The sequence below is a fragment of the Salmo salar genome, chromosome 14, assembly GCF_965601325.2.
Source record: "Salmo salar chromosome 14, fSalSal1, whole genome shotgun sequence".
Classification (NCBI taxonomy): Eukaryota; Metazoa; Chordata; class Actinopteri; order Salmoniformes; family Salmonidae; genus Salmo; species Salmo salar.
In genome coordinates this window covers 66,016,844-66,034,437 of record NC_138304.1, presented here as the reverse complement: position 1 = coordinate 66,034,437, position 17,594 = coordinate 66,016,844, and the positions used below count along the sequence as shown (strand labels likewise).

Here is a 17,594-nt window from a genome sequence, read left to right as displayed (position 1 = left end):
TTGTCACTGACTGTCATGGACTACGAAGAGTGCAGTATGCTCTCTTTTGTGTTTTTGCTTTTCAAAGCGCTGTTCTCTGCTCTGTGGTTTACCAAATATATTCTACGCATTTCATTATTGTACAAATGTCTCGAATGTATGTTGATTTACTACTTCCCCTTTGACGTATCTATTTTGAATAGAATTTGCATCCCTGTTGTCTGCTCAGGACCTGTTCAAGACCATGTTGCTAGTCACTTGCTTTGTCACAAAGCTCGCTGGAGGAGGGGACAGGGATACGCACCGTCCATCTGACATTCCTTGCATTTAATTGGCTACGGACACCAATCATTTATCGGCTAGTGGTGCGAAAGGCTGTCAATCGTGTCGAAGGGCGTCTCCATAACGTACGCTGAGTGGCTACAGTGGCGAAACCTTTACCAGACCGTCACACTTTCTTTTAGTATATTGAAGTGTCACCGGGCTATCACATTTGCTGAGGCGACAGGTGAAATGGAAGAAAACAGTGAACAGGAAAGGCCCCTTTTGAGGACAGTAAGTCATCGATAACGTCATGTGATATATATATATATATATATATATATATATTAGGTCGACCATAATGTCCTTTTTTGCGACTTAGCAAATGCAGAGATGGAGAAAGATGCTTTTGCCACAGTGGTCCGGTCTCTGTACAGGATTGAATAGCTTTTGTATTAAAACACATGGTGACAAAATACGATGTAAAAATGTTTTGACAACCGCACTTATGCAAAGCAACAGTTATTTTTATTTCGTTTTCTAATACTGTGTCAGATTTAGCTTCGGCTTTGGGGGATGCTAGCCAAGTTGCTAGCTAATGTCAACAAGACACTCGTGGCTTTCTGTTTCTGTCGCTATGACGCTTGTGAGGAGGATGAGCGAATCATGAACTCCTCATTGACTGTCCTCTAAGAAAAAGTTTAAGTAAATAGCTAGCCAGCTAGTAAAGTTTACTTTTCTCTGACTGAGTTGCAAGTCAAATATGCTTCGATCACTTTAGTTTTGACTGTTAAAATTATACTGATATGACAGCCCAGTTGGACTAGTTAGCAGGTAATGTGCTGTGAGGCATGCGTGATAATAATGGCTTACTGTACTTCCTGTTTTGTTGGGTGGGTCTTTCATTTTGGTGAGAGAAAGATAAGTGATGAAGAGGCAAAAGAGCAACATGGCCCAAAAACCTATATACCCTACTTATTTCTTCCGTCCACAGTGGCAGTGCTCTCTGAAGTGAGATTAGAGTTGGTAGCCTGGTCCCAGATCTGTTTGTGCTCTTGCCTGCTGCATTGCTCTCCATGTCAAGCATAAAATGTTTGGGATGGCTATGAGTCACAAGGACTTTGCATCATAGCACAAACAAACTGGTACACAGGCTAAGAATCGAGTGCATCTTTATATGTGCTTTCCCATCCTTTCTTACATTCCTCAGTCCTTCCTTAGCTGTCACTTACTAGAAGGTAAGTATACTTGCCATTCCTCCTCATCCAATTGCAGTCTTATCATAATGATGTCTTAGGAAGTGTGTGTGTGTGTGTGTGTGTGTGTGTGTGTGTGTGTGTGTGTGTGTGTGTGTGTGTGTGTGTGTGTGTGTGTGTGTGTGTGTGTGTGTGTGTGTGTGTGTGTGTGTGTGTGTGTGTGTGTGTGTGTGTGGGGAGGTGAGAGGGTGGAGTAACCTGACCCTTTGCTGCCCTGCGTGCATCTTTCCACTCAAGGCTGCCTCTCGTCAATCAGTGGCTTGACGGTGACACAGGAGACCTCAGACTAATGACTGCTTGAAAAGGACATGTTTAATGAAGCCCAGCTTCACTCTTTGTCAGAGCTGCTCCCCCTCCATCTTGACTTGAAGAATACGTGATTGTTCTTATGTCAGCAGGGAATTAGATTTGCTCTGTTCATCTTTTGGGACTGTTTAAATACAGTATTACCAGGAATGACATCATATAGACCTAGCTGGTCTCCCATATTTAACCCACAATTATACAACGGGTGGGTCGAATCCTGAATGCTGATCGGTTAAAAGCGCATTCCAGCCGGTGTCTATTCCACAAGTTACCACCGGCTAAATCAATGACGTTTCGTAAATTATAAACTTGATCTCCACTATACAAAGCATGTAGACATGATCTCACATTTCTTTTAGGCTAACATTTAGTTTTCAACAGCGGAGATTTGTATAAACCTTGCTGTCTGTCTCTCGGACATTTGCAATATTGTTTCGATATTCAATTTCGATCTCCAGCTGTCCCATAGTAATGAACGTGTCGGGAGTCAAGATGAGACAGACAGGCAGGCAGCGTATCTCAGCCAGTCAAAATCATGAATCAGCTGGCATCATTTTTATGGATATATACAAAGAAATGTAAATTGAAAAAAGGTCAAATGAAACGAAGTGCAGCTAGTTTGCAGTCTTTTCCAGCTTCAGTTTGAAGTGATTGTGTTAGCTGTGTTGTTGGCTAGCTCATCTGAACAACAGTGTCCTGACGAGAGAGCACATTTTCCGTGCCAGGCGAAATTGCACCTCATTAGTTTATTGTCATGGATGTATCCAAATAAATGTCACTAGAAAACAGCTTAAACAAATACAAATGCAGCAACTGTTGTTATTCTGGCTGCATGTGACGTGACTGTAAGTTAGCCATAGTTGGCTAGCAAGCAAGGGATAAGAACGTTGCCAGCCAGTATGGCAATGTAATATTTAGGACAAACAACATTTATCCCTTGCTTGTACAGAACAAAAAGACTGAACGACTGGGTCGCCGTCTCTGGCAACCGAACCAATGGAACAAACAACCAGCCGGCTTGGTAGCAACTCTAGATTTGTGTCTGGACTATATCTTGTGGAAGGATGAAATAGGATGAATAAATTAATCCAAATAACGTTTTTAATGAAAATATATCAATCATTATTTGAATTATTTGTATAAAAGTGATAATGCCTTATCACTTAAGTGTAACCCTCCTGACCTCTCCCACTGTGCATGATTCCTCCTGAATCTGTTTATGGCATTTGTGGAGAGCCCCTGAAACTCCTGACAAACAATCATTGTAAGCCTCAATGTATTAGATTATGAAATCAACTAACATTTTATTTGTCACATCATTTGTAAACAACCGGTGTAAACTAACAGTGAAATGCTTACGGGCCTTTCCCAACAATGCAGAGAGAAAAATAGGAAAATTTATATAAGAAATGCTACCAACAGGAATAGATAAACAAATGAGGGGGAAGGGGTGGTGAAAGCTGTGGCCTGATTGAAGCCAATGCCCATCCAAATGGACAGTGCTGTCATGGCCACAGACCTTGCCTGTGCTCGGCAAGTCCAAATGAAACTAGTTAGGTTTTAGACATTAATCACCCGACCCTGAGTGAAACCAAAATAGCTTTCATTCATACACGGGCTCAGAGTACATTACTTGGTGGGCTTACTTTCCCCAACAAATGATAGCTTGTGTGTGTACACCAATCCCTCTCTTAAGTCATTTAGTGGACATGCTCCTACAGGATTTTTATGCACTTGGTGGGAAAGCTTTAGAACCACTTTTCAAGAGATGAAATTCAATCACAACTCCTTCACCCTCAATTTAAGAATATCCCCCATAGTTTGAGCTAATATGGGAATAATTTTCTCAAAAATTATTTTGGGCATTTAGACCTATAGGTCCTATGACTGACCAGCGAACTCTTCCCTTATCCATTTCCCCTCAATTACTGTATGCATGGTGACCACATCCCCTTGCCTTCCTGATATACAGTTCATTCGGAAAGTATTCAGGTCCCTTGACTTTTTCCACATTTTGTTACATTATAGCCTTATTGTAACGGGCGTCGTATAGAGGGGACCAAGGCGCAGCGTGTTGAGTGCTCATAATTGTAGTTTAATGAAAACGAACACTTTGACAAAAGAAACAAAACGACAGCCAACAGTTCTGTCAGGTTACATTAACGAAACAGAAAACAACTACCCACAAAACACAATAGAAAAAACCCCAACTTAAATATGATCTCCAATTAGAGACAACGCGAACCAGCTGCCTCTAATTGGAGATCATCCCAAAACTCCAACATAGAAATAGAAAAACAAGAACTAAACATAGAAACAAAAAACAGAATGCCCACCCGTATCACACCCTGACCTAACTAAACTGAGAACAAAACGGAGATAAAGCAGCTCTCTTCGGTCAGAGCGTGACAGTACCCTCCCCCCCCCCAAAGGTGCGGACTCCCGGCCGCAAACCTGAACCTATAGGGGAGGGTCCGGGTGGGCATCTGTACTTGGCGGAAGCTCTGGTTCGGGGCGTAGCCCCCACACCGCCCGCTGATCCCCCTGCTTCTGTGTGTCCGGAGGAACCAGACCGTGGATCATCGCCGGAAGCTTTGGACTGCCAACCGCCGCTGAAGACTCTAGGCTAAAGGCCGCCGCTGAAGAACCTGGGCTGCAGACCGCCGCTGAAGACTCTGGGCTGCAGACCGCCGCTGAAGACTCTGGGCTGCGGACCGCCGCTGGAGACTCCGGACTGGGGAGCGTCGCCGGAGCCTCCGGACTGGGGAGCGTCGCCGGAGCCTCCGGACTGGGGAGCGTCGCCGGAGCCTCCGGACTGGGGAGCGTCGCCGGAGCCTCCGGACTGGGGAGCGTCGCCGGAGCCTCCGGACTGGGGAGCGTCGCCGGAGCCTCCGGACTGGGGAGCGTCGCCGGAGCCTCCGGACTGGGGAGCGTCGCCGGAGGCTCGGGACTGAGGAGCGTCGCCGGAGGCTCCGGACTGGGAAGCGTCATTATAGGTTCCGGACTAGGGACCGTTGCTGCAGGCTCCATGCCATGGATCATCTCTACAGGTTCCGCGCCATGGCTCATCACTGGAGGCTTCGTACCATGGATCATCTCTACAGGCTCCGGGCCATGGATCATTCCTACAGTCTTCTTTCCATGGATTATCCCTACAGCCTTCTTGCCATGGATTATATCTACAGGCTCCGGGCAATGGATTACCTCTGGAGGCTTCGTGCGATGGAACATCCCTACAGGCTCCGGGCCATGGATCATCACTACAGGCTTCGTGCCATGGATCATCTCTACAGGCTTCGGACCATAGATTATCACTGGAGGCTTTTCTCGTGGAGCCGGAACAGGTCTCACCGGACTGGAGAGACGCACTGAGGACCGGGTGCGCAGAGCAGGCACCGGACGTACTGTGCTATGGAGCCGCACTGGAGGGAGAGTGCGAGGAGCAGGCACAGGACGTACTGGGCTATGGAGGCGCACTGGACGGAGAGTGCGAGGAGCAGGCACGGGACATACTGGGCTATGGAGGCGCACTGGAGGGAGAGTGCGAGGAGCAGGCACAGGACGTACTGGGCTATGGAGGCGCACTGGAGGGAGAGTGCGAGAGGCAGGCACATGCTCACCACAATAAGCACGGGGAGTTGGCTCAGGTCTCACCCCTGGCCCCGCCAAAATACCTTTGTACCCCCCCAAAAAAAAATTTGGGGGGGCTGCCTCTCGTTCTTCCCCGGTAGGCTACGATACCTGTCTATTACCTGGCCCCAAGTCCAGTTTCTCCTTTCAATCCAATCCTCATTAGACCAGGTATCCATCTCTGCCCGGGCACGCCGCTTGATCCAATCGCGGTGGGTAGTTCTGTAACGGGCGTCGGATAGAGGGGACCAAGGCGTAGCGTGTTGAGTGCTCATAATTGTAGTTTAATGAAAACGAACACTTTGACAAAAGAAACAAAACGACAGCCAACAGTTCTGTCAGGTTACATTAACGAAACAGAAAACAACTACCCACAAAACACAATAGAAAAAACCCCAACTTAAATAGGATCTCCAATTAGAGACAACGCGAACCAGCTGCCTCTAATTGGAGATCATCCCAAAACTCCAACATAGAAATAGAAAAACAAGAACTAAACATAGAAACAAAAAAACATAGAATTCCCACCCATATCACACCCTGACCTAACTAAATAGAGAAAAAACAGCTCTCTTAGGTCAGAGCGTGACACTTATTCTAAAATGATTCAATTATTTTTTCATTAATCTACACACAATACCCCATAATGAAAAAGCGAAAAACAGGTTTTTAGAAATATTTTCAAATGTATACAAAATTAAAAATAGAAATACCTTATTTACATAAGTATTCAGACCCTTTGCTATGAGACTCGAAATTGAGCTCAGGTGCATCCTGTTTCCATTGATCATCCTTGAAATGTTTCTATAACTTGATTTGAGTCCACCTGTGGTAAATTCAATTAATATGACATGATTATGAAAGGCACACACCTATATAAGGTCCCACAGTTCACAGTGCATGTCAGAGCAAAAACCAAGCCATGAGGTTGAGTCAAGGCACAGATCTGGGGAAGGGTACCACAACATTTTTGCAGCATTGAAGGTCCCCAAGAACACTGGCCTCAATCGTTCTTAAATTGAAGTAGTTTGGAATCACCAGGACTCTTCCTAGAGCTGGCCGCCCAGCCAAACTGAGTAATTGGGGGAGAAGGGCATTGGTCAAGGAGGTGACCCGATGGTCACTCTGACAGAGCTCCAGAGTTCCTCTGTGGAGATGGGAGAACCTTCCTGAAGGACAACCATCTCTGCAGCACTCCACCAATCAGACCTTTATGGTAGAGTGGCCAGATGGAAGCCACTCCTCAGTTAAAGGCACATGACAGCCCGCTTGGAGTTTGCCAAAATGCACCTGAAGGACTCAGACCATGAGAAACAAGATTCTCTGGTCTGAGGAAACCAAGATTGAACTCTTTGGCCTGAATGCCAAGCGTCACGTCTGGAGGAAACCTGGTACCATCCCTACGGTGAAGCATGGTGGTGACAGCATCATGCTGTGGGGATGTTTTTCAACGGCAGGGACTGGGAGACTAGTTAGGATCGATGGAAAGATGAAGAGAGCAAAGTACAGAGAGATCCTTGATGAAAACCTGCTCCAGAGTGCTTAGGACCTCAGACTAGGGCGAAGGTTCACCTTCCAATGGGACAACCACCCTAAGAACACAGCCAAGACAAAGCATGAGTGGATACGGGACAATCTCTGAATGTCCTTGAGTGGCCCAGCCAGAGACCGGACTTGAACCGGATCGAACATCTCTGGAAAGACCTGAAAATAGCTGTGCAGTGACGCTCCCCATCCAACCTGACAGAACTTGAGAGGATCTGCAGAGAAGAATGGGAGAAAATCCTCAAATACTGGTGTGCCAAGCTTGAAGCGTCCTAACCAAGAACACTCGAGGCTGTAATTGCTGCCAAAGGTGCTTCAACAAAGTACTGCGCGATGGGTCTGAATATTTACAGTACCAGTATAAAGTTTAGACACACCTACTCATTGAAGGGTTTTTCTTAATTTCTTACTATTTTCTACATAGTAGAATAATAGTGAAGACATCAAAACTATGAAAATTACACAAATATATTTTATATTTGAGATTCTTCAAAGTAGCTTTGATAACAGCTTTGCACACTCTTGGCATTCTCTCAACCAGCTTCATAAGTTAGTCTCCTGGAATGCATTTCAATAACAGGTGTGCCTTGTTAAAAGTTCATTTGTGGAATTTGTTTCCTTAATGCGTTTGAGCCAATCAGTTGTAGGGGTGGTATACAGAAGATATCCCTATTTGGTAAAAGTCCATATTATGGCAAGAACAGCTCAACTAAGCAAAGTGAAACGACAGTACATCATTACTTTAAGACATGAAGGTCTGTCAATCCAGAACATTTCAAGAACTTTGAAAGTTTCTATAAGTGCAGTCGCAAAAATCATCAAGCGCTATGATGAAACTGTCTCTCATGAGGACTGCTGAAGAGGATAAGTTAATTAGAGTTAACTGCACCTCGGATTGCAGCCCAAATAAATGCTTCACAGAGTTCAAGTAACAGACACATCTCAACATCAACTGTTCAGAGGAGACTGCGTGAATCAGGCCTTCATTGTCGAATTTCTGCAAAGAAACCACTACTAAACGACACCAATAAGAAGAAGAGACTTGCTTGGGCCAAGAAACACGAGCAACGGACATTAGACCGATGGAAATCTGTCCTTTGGTCTGATGAGGCCAAATTTACGATTTTTGGTTCCAACCGCCGTGTCTTTGTGAGATGCAGAGTAGGTGAACGGAGGATCTCCGCATGTGTGGTTCCCACCGTGAAGCATGGAAGAGGGGGTGTGGGGGTGCTTTGCTGGTGACAGTGTCTGTGATTTATTTAGAATTCAAGGCACACTTAACCAGCATGGCTACCACAGCATTCTGCAGTGATTTGCCATCCCATCTGGTGTGTGCTCAGTCGGGCTGTTATTTGTTTTTCAACAGGACAATGACCCCAAACACACCTCCAGGCTGTGTAAGGGCTATTTAACCAGGGAGAGTGATGGAGTGCTGCATCAGATGACCTGGCCTCCACAATCACCTGACCTCAACCCAATTGAGATGGTTTGGGATGAGTTGGACTGCAGAGTGAAGGAAAAGCAGCCAACAAGTGCTCAGCATATGTGGGAACTCCTTCAAGACTATTGGAAAAACATTCCTCTTGAAGCTGGTTGAGAGAATGCCAAGAGTGTGCAAAGCTGTCATCAAGGCAAAGGGTGGCTACTTTGAAGAATCTAAAATATAAGTTGATTTGTTTAACACTTTTTGGTTACTACCTGTTTCCAAATGTGTTATTTCATAGTTTTTATGTCTTCACTATTATTCTACAATGTAGAAGATAGTAAAAATAAAGAAAAACCTTGAATGAGTCGGTGTGTCCAAACGTTTGACTTGTACTGTACGTAAATGGGATATTTCTGTTTTTTTATTTTCAATAAATTAGCAACAATTTCAAGAAACCAGTTTTTGCTTTGCCATTATTGGGTATTGTGTGTAGATTGATGAGGGAAAAAAATATTTTATCCATTTTAGAATAAGGCTGTAACGTAACAAAATGTGGAAGATGTCAAGGGGTATGAGTACTTTCCCAATACACTGTAGGTGGTTTATTTTCCCTTCACACACGTTTCCCTTGACCACACATAAGGTTCTGAGCTTTTACCACCACCTGCGTTTGACCTTGGCTCTACCTCTGTTGTCATGGAATTGTACCTCAGGTGCCAGGAGAATCGTGCCAAAGGGCTTTGTGTCCTGCTGTCTTCCCCCACTAAGATCTGAAATAGGTTCTTAGTTCAGCAGGTTCAGGCTCTCTGCTCTATTCCATTTAAAGCTCTGTAGAGGCATTATCAAAGAAGCTGACGTCTTCCTTAATTGCTGAACTCCAGTATCCAACAAAGCCTCCATCTTCACCCTACATTTTGTACCGTATGAACCTACACAAGACACAATGGGGCTTCTGTTTATACAGTACTGTATCTATAATGCTAGGCATAGTCTGGGGTAGGGTTGAAGTAAAGCACAGTCTGTAGTGGGCTAAGACTGTAAGCTTTTAAGTGCTGTTTTTCTTGGAAGGCTCACGGCCAAGAATGTGAAAATAATACCTTTTTGTACGCTTTTGTTTGTTTATGCTTGGTTACTTACTTTAAAATTAAATGTCATTATTTGCCCACAGAATTCTCCCCCCTCCCTAATTAAATTCCAGTCATGAGAATTTGATTGAGTTTTTACTGCACTGAGCTTATTGCTTAGTCTAAGCATGATTTGTAGGAGTGGGGTCATGAAGTAGGTACAATGGGGTATAAGCCTAAAGGAGAAATAGACCAAAATGATGGCTGGTGATTCTGGTCTCTACTTCCTACCACTGAGGTGTATTGTTCAATCTGATTCATCGGACCGCAGTAGTTAGTTAGTAAGCTTTGCCGGTGTGTGGAGACTTGATTCTGCAGTCATATGAATTTACAGGTGGTAGCTTAGTCTGAGGAGTCTGTATACTAGCTACTGCATGTCTGAACATTCATACTGGAGTCTGGACAATAGCCTGTCTGTCTACGAGACTCAATTAGACTGAAACATTTCCTGCTCTGGATCTTTCCCAAGGTCAGGTGCTGAGAGGAGACTGAGGACAGTGGTTTAGCCGTGAGCTGGAGTGCAGAAAGTCCCCCATCCCCACTCAACCCCCCCCCCCCCCCAAAAGCAGTCAACCCATTGGGTCCAGTCCGACACCTTCAGTATACAAAAGTATGGCCCTATAAATGTGCGATACGGATAACATGGACGGGATCACAGAATCCGACATTGAAACGGAATTGTACAATATTCAAAAATGCATTTAAGTTAGGGAATCAACTAAATGTATTGAAAATGAATTAACATGCCCAAGTTAATCATAAGACATGGACAAAATGCATCATTGATTCGTATTTCCTGCAACTTTCTAAAGAGACAATAAGAATTCCCCGTCTGCGTATGTGCGTTTACCACTTTGTGTAGCCGTTAGCGATGATGCTAATGAAAAGTCTTCTGGTAGATGGAAAGGCATTCAGTTAAATGTTAACTACAAAGTAGCCTATGCTTACCAGGCATAATGATATCATGATTATTTGCATCTATCCAGTGGGTGTTTGTTTTGCAAACTCAACCATCACATGTGCAATACAAAAACACAGTTACACAACAGCCTCTTGCTGGTGCTCACTGGAATTAAAGGGTTACTACACACCAAAATCTACATTTTTCCCAGACCTCAAAAGTGGACTTCTGATGTAGCTTAAGCATTGTTGTGGACTTAGAAAATCGAATTTAGTTGTTTTTCTACATAAAAAAAAACGGGGAAACCTAAACCTAGAATAACTGAAAAAACAGAATTTTAGGGAAAATTACGGAATCAGGCAAAATATTTTTACTGATTTTATAGAGGCCTACAAAAGGCAGTGTTTTTATGATTTGATTGTTGGACCTCATATTTCGTAAGTTCAAAATGTCATGTCTGTGCAAATTATGTTTTTCGGGCTATGATAAAGTAACATAGTTGTACTAACATAGACCTAGTTCAAACATTTGTCATATCCTCCAGAACTGGAGGGGTGTATTTCAGTTAGGGCTGGCACAATTACCGTATAATCGTGAAACTGCCGATTATGGATGAAAATAAAATTACTTTCAGAACCGTTTAATATTTGTTTTTGTTTTTGTGGGGGACATCTGACTAAAGACGGGACAGCCGTGCATTTGTGCGGTTGAGTCCATTTCTGCGATAACATAGGTTCTTTACAATGTGATGAAACTTTGTTGCTCCTTGCTGAAAGGAAGGTGTTGTAGCAAAGTCTTCTGTTGCCTAGGCATGAGCCATGAGAAAATTAGTTTTGATCAGCCATGGAAACAAAAGATCTGAAAAGAAATTGGCTCCATATTTTAAAAGAAGATGGAGAACAAACTGAAGGAAAAATACAGGAGTTTTCGTGCGGGTTCAGCAAACTAGCGCAAAAATAATATTGCGATATTGTCAAAATGATATATTGTCAAAAAGAATAACCCGATATGTAACTACCTATTTTCTTTTCACGCATCACTAAAAGATGGGACCAAATCTGTGCTCCTGGCACCAGTTTTGGATGGGTACCATAATCTTTGATCATTTTCAATCATGCAAGATCATTGTAATATCTGGATATAGCTTGGTTCTTGACTGGTGAGTCAAGCAATTGACTTGAATTAAAGTTGGGCAAAATGGCCAAAATATCATATCACTGTATTTTTTTTTTTTTAACGACGGTATTTTATGTTTTTGAATAATAAAAGTTAGACATTTGCTTTATGAGTAGTGTGTGAATCTAGGGTGCCAACACATACATTCTAAGTGATTTCAATGGGTCTTTCTCCATTCTGTGTTGTTTGACATGAAAATGCCAGGGAGGAGTTATTGTGACAGGGTAGGATTCAAAGTGATGGTCAGTGTTTCCTAGGGGACTATATATAACCTTTGGCTACATTGAATGTTTCTTCTTAGCTACTTCATGTAGATAACATATTCATGCTTTGCACATTCCTCTTTGATTTAGAAGATATCGTTGTACAAACAACATGCTGAGTTAGGTCGCACCATCCTTGGTATTATCAGGCTGTATAGCTAGTTACGTTTGCTCAGACTCAGTCCATTTATTAGCTAGCTAGCCAGCCAGCTAGCTAGCAATTAGCACGATTTAGGCCCAACTTGCTAAGAAAAGACAAACTAGCTGTTTGCAGATGTAAAAAACACAAACTAATAGTGTGATTATAGAACGCTAGTCTAGTGGATTTATATTAAGAAGTAAAGTGAAAACATATGTTGTCATCAACACTTTACCTTCTATAACGGTATTTGAATGTTTGAAATGCTTACTTACACGGTAAGGTCTACCCCTGTTGCATTCGGCGCATGTGACAAATACAATTTGATTTGATTTGATGTGCTGCATTGACCATGCAGACTGAACGCAAGGAGCTAGGTCTGTGTGGAAAGCGGCATGAGGAGAGAGATGACAGATGACTCAAGTAGCAGAGTAAACTATAAAAATGGGCGTTATAAAAGGCATATCATATTTAACAAACAAACATTCAAATACTGTTATAGAAGGTAAAGTAAAAACCCAAACCGGTCTGTGCATCAATACCAGTAAAATACGGTATACGGCCTAGACCTACCTTGAATGTGCCATTGTTGTGGCATAGTGAAACCTTCAGAAATGAGGCCTCTTCCTCTCTGTCTCACACAAATAGGGTGTAGGCCTAATTGAATTGGTCACTGAAATCAGCTTGGAGGACAGTTTTTTCTGCATTGGGCGGGCAGTTTTTTTTGGGGCCGCCTATGTCCAAAAAGTACATTTAGAAAATAAAATGTGGGATGGAAAAACGTTTTCCGTGTAAACTTAAACGACTAGGCTAAAACCAGATATAGAGTATGTAGAAAATGACCTATATATATATTTTTTAGAAGATCATCTTTGAGAACAAAAAAATCACACAAATATAAGATAGACAGAGAATCTAAAATTCCAATAATGATCCATTCAGGAGTATTTTTGTTATGGCATGGTGCCCCCATTGATTTTGTTATAATGTTTGAGTCACTCAGATAGCATAAACCATAGCAAAATGTGTAGAATTAAAGGGCCTAACATTTACTTTTTGGTCCACCAGCCACTGTGGCAGGTGGATGTAAAAATCTACCAGCCACTCAGATTTTTTACCAGCCAAAATATTTTTTTACGGCTAAAATTACACAAACAAAACACCAAAAATGGATGAACATGCTTTGTTATGTTTCTAAAACAATACATGTATTACTAGTTAGAAGTAATGTGGTATATCGTTTAATTTCATTTTTTTGTGACCTGAGTCTTTTAACCAAAATATCACAGATGACACAAACAATTTCACCTTCTCTTTTAAGGGTGAAAGGTTATCTCGGTAACGCGACATTCTTCATGTTTGCGCCTGTGCGATTGAGAGTTTGAGTAGTTGCCCAAATTGTCTTCTCTTGTCTAACAGTTGAAACTCAAACATTGAAAAACAACCTAGCTTGTGAACAAAACAGTGTAAATAGCCAAGAAACACAAGGACAAAGTCTCTCTTCAGTAGACTTCCTTTCAAGTAAATTAGACCAACTTGTCTACCTGTGCAGAGTGCTTCTCAAAATGAATCTTTACTCAGCTCTTCACCTGCGCACAGCCCCCAGCCAGACAGTGTTGCAGCGCGAGGTGGGATTGGCTATAGTAGGATTCGTAGTTCTTTGACTTTGTGCGTTTAAATTTACCAGCTTTGAAACAAAACGGAAGAAATCATTTGAGATCAGATACAGCAGCATTTATTTTGCTATACATGTGATCATACTTGACTATTTTCATTCACAAATGCTCGCACTGTGGAGCCCTGACCACCCGCCAACGTGGCTGGTGAAATAGACATCTTACCTCACCAATACAAAATCTACCCTTACTGCTGCCGACAGGCGGGCTTAAAGAATGTTGGTCAGCAACCTGACCATTGGCCATGCCCATGGTCACCACTTTAGCCCCATTTTGATCCAGAAAAAACCCAGGAGTAAAATGATGCCCCAGGGGGAGCACAGCACACCTCCAGCCATGGCGCCCAGCCTTCTCACGGATGATCTGGGGTAATCTAATTGATCATGGCTACTGGTCAATCCTACCTGTTGGCTTCATGTCTCAGCTCTCCAGCCCTCTACAATACTAATCCTATCTGGTTAATAATCCTCTCAGATTAAAAGACTGAGTGAGTCTTTGCTGTCGGCCATGTGATCAGTCTCTCTCCGTGCAGTGGTGGATAATGGTCTCCAGAGCTGGTGGTGAGTCCATGGTGCTTACGAATAGACTGCCTGTTGCAGGCTGAGTCCCAAATGGCACCCTATTCTCTATATACTGCACTACTTTTGACCAGAGCCAATACTTAAATAGGGAATAGGGTGCTATTTGGGACTCATTTGGTCAAAATGAGACACTGTCTTGCTGACAGTACACATAGTACAAGAACATAATTGGAGAGCCTGACCTTCAAATCCGGTTTAAAATAAATAAACTGAAAGTTCGCCGGTTCGAATCCCAGAGCCAACTAGGTGAAAAATCTGCCGACGTGTCCTTGATCAAGGCACTTCACCCTCATTGCTCCTGTAAGTCACTCTGGATAAGAATGTCTGCTAGAATCTAAAAATGTGTGTCAGCTGGCGTGCCAATACTTCGCCTCCATGTGAGATTCAGAGTTGGCCATTAGGTGTCACCCTGCCCCCCAGTTTCATCAGAACTGTATTGTACGTGAGGCAATGATCAGATGTATGGTTCTGTCCTGTCTTTAGCCATTCATTACTTGTTGTAGGCTACCTTTCTGTGATTGCGACTAAAAGTTGAACATTTTATTTTATTTAGGCGGTGTAGGCCTAGGCATCCCAAATGGCACCCTATTCCCTATGAAGTGTACTACTTTTGACCAGGGCCCATAGTGCAGGGCACCTCTTCTGTAGGGCTCTGGCCAAAAGTAGTGCACTATATAGGGAATAGGGTTCCATTTGGGACAGAGACCTTGATTTACCATCTTCTGTCTATTACCATTGTATGATGTTACACTGTTATTTCCCTATGTTTGACGACCTCATGTGGCCATGAGTCTCTATGGGATTAGAAGGTGCTGAAAGACGTGTACATGACCTTGAGACTGTGATAAAGATCACTAATGTATCAGAATCAAAGGAGGCAAAGACATTTAATGAGTACATCTCTGTCTGTCCTTCTCAATTCTCCATGCCCTCTGGGTAATGTTTGTGTGTGTGTGTGGGCGGGTGTGTGCCCTGAATGCTACTGTGGGTGATTTTGTGTGTGTGTGTGTGTGTGTGTGTGTGTGTGTGTGGGGGGGGGGGGGGGGGGGGGGGTCGTCTGTGTATGTCCTCTCTGTGTGCACGTCTGGGTGCGCTCTTGGCTGGGCAAATGAAATATTCATGGTGGCGGGGGATTGGCTGCTGAGAAAGGAGCGGGCTGTCAGAGAGGAGCAGGTCTGTTTTAAGACAGGCAGCACTCTGCTTTCTCCCTCCGTATTAACACAGACGAGCAGGCAACAGCAGCCCAGTATTCCAGTGTCTTAGTCAGAGCTCAGACACACACACACACACACACACATACACACACGCTTACAGCAACACACACACACACGCTCACAGAAACACACGCTCACAGAAACACACACGCTCACAGAACACACACACACACACACACACACACACACACACACACACACACACACACACACACACACACACACACACACACACACACACACACACACACACACACACACACACACACACACACACACAGGGGAGATAACAGAGAGACAAAGCCAGCTAACGCCACAGCTTCCTCGGCTGCCGCTGATGTTTTAGCCCCGATGGAGGGGAACCATGAAGGGGAGCATGTGCTGACGGTAGGTCTGCTCTGTCTCTTTGTTTTGTGTGCGTGTTCGTGTGTGTGTCTTCTCCATCTCTGACATTGTCTGGCTGTACCATAGAACAGTGGTCGTGGTTACCGAATAGAATATTGGATGTAGCTCAGAGGAGGAGGGGGGTGGCGTGGGGGGGGGGAGTGATAGGGGGAGAGTCCCCGCCTGCCTCACCAACAAATGCCTCTTAGAAAGGAAATGGTCCTTCCCGCTCTTCACTAGCCCTGAGGAGCCAGAATGGGAGAAAATGAGACAGGAACAGATATGGCTGCTTTAAAGAGCGTGAGAGAGGAGTAGAGGAGGAATATGGGGCAGCAGACCAGAGTATGCTCCTTTGATAAAAATGTATAGATTATGGATATGATGTTTATTGTTTATCTATTGAATATAAGTTCATGTCAGACACATTGAGGGAAATACAAAATGTTTGGCTATTGAAATAGCCTAGATAAGGCGAGAATGACATGGAAGGGGGAATATGTAACCTGTGGTTATTAGGTTGTACATACAAGGAGAGGAAAATGTGTTTTAGAGAGGAATGGAAATTATTTCCGTGACTGTGTAGCCTATGCTTTAGCCTATTTCCTGGGGGTGGGGGGCATGCAATTTGCTGCTGGCTCTGGTATCGCGTTTGGCCCATGTGTGACGGTGGAGATACAACTCAGAGGACTGGTGTGTGTCTCTAGAGCTAAGTGACTCCTCACTTACGTCATCCCCCCCCTGCCTGGAACAAGGCCCAGTAACAACAGCCTGGAATAGAGGGAACCTGGCTGTCTCTGAAATCACTCCTACACTAAACACCAGTCATCCACACCGATTCATTTCACATTCACACACAGTCACGGTGACAAGCACCAGTATTCATTGCTCAGTGAATTTAATTTCAAATGGTAGCCCCCATTCGAACAGATACTGTAGACTATACAATAACTGACCCTTTACACACACACAAATACAGTTTATTGGTCTAACTTGTTAAGAAAAATCTAAACCATGGATGACGGCAATTGGCCAGCCAAATGACCGCGGTCTCCGTAATATATATTTTTCGCTCCTGACCGCATGTGCTGTCATAGAAATAGAATGAATAGAACTGTCGGCCATTGCAAGTGTACCCAATAGGAGCAAAGCAGGAAGTAAAAGCAGGAAGTGTACCCATCAGTATGTGCTGTGATTTGTTAATTCAACTGAACTGACATGACCAAAAATACATTCCATTACATGAGCCACATCAGTTTACATCATTTGAACGAACATTCTACATTACCATGGAAATGATTGCATCACAATACCAGGCAGCCATTGCGAGTGAACCCATGAGTTTACCAGTCAAATTGCCAGTGTCAGAAGTTCCAAACCCATTTTATTCATTTAAATTTCTGTGTGTGCTGTTGCATTGTGGGGCGTTGCCTTGGCAACCAAAGTGTCATTTGCTAGTTTCTTGTTTCAGCAAGGAGCAACAAAGTATCATCACGTTTTTAAGACTCCATGTTACCTGTCACGTCCTGACCAGTAAAGGGGTTATTTGTTGTTGTAGTTTGGTCAGGACGTGGCAGGGGGTGTTTGTTTTATGTGTTTTTTTTTTTTTTTGGTTAATGTTCTATGTTAGTATATTTCTATGTTCATTCTAGTTTTTCTATTTCTATGTTTAGTTTATTGGTTGACCTTCAATTGGAGGCAGCTGTTCCTCATTGCCTCTAATTGAAGGTCCTATT

The 17,594-nt window shown here is 43.5% G+C and overlaps 1 protein-coding gene across 2 annotated transcripts in view; it reads left to right on the top strand.

The window, feature by feature from the left end:
• Window positions 1-373: 373 nt before the first annotated feature.
• The window catches only part of LOC106570077 (sodium bicarbonate cotransporter 3), a 66,033-nt gene continuing 48,812 nt past the window's right edge, over window positions 374-17,594 (top strand). The window contains exon 1 of one of the 2 annotated variants that reach the window (XM_082961089.1): window positions 374-534. In XM_082961089.1, coding sequence (XP_082817215.1) covers window positions 493-534 — 42 coding nt within the window. In that variant the 5' untranslated portion in view covers window positions 374-492. Of the gene's footprint in view, window positions 535-15,679; window positions 15,865-17,594 lie in introns of those variants that run through there. The other variant, XM_014142041.3, reaches the window with a different exon arrangement.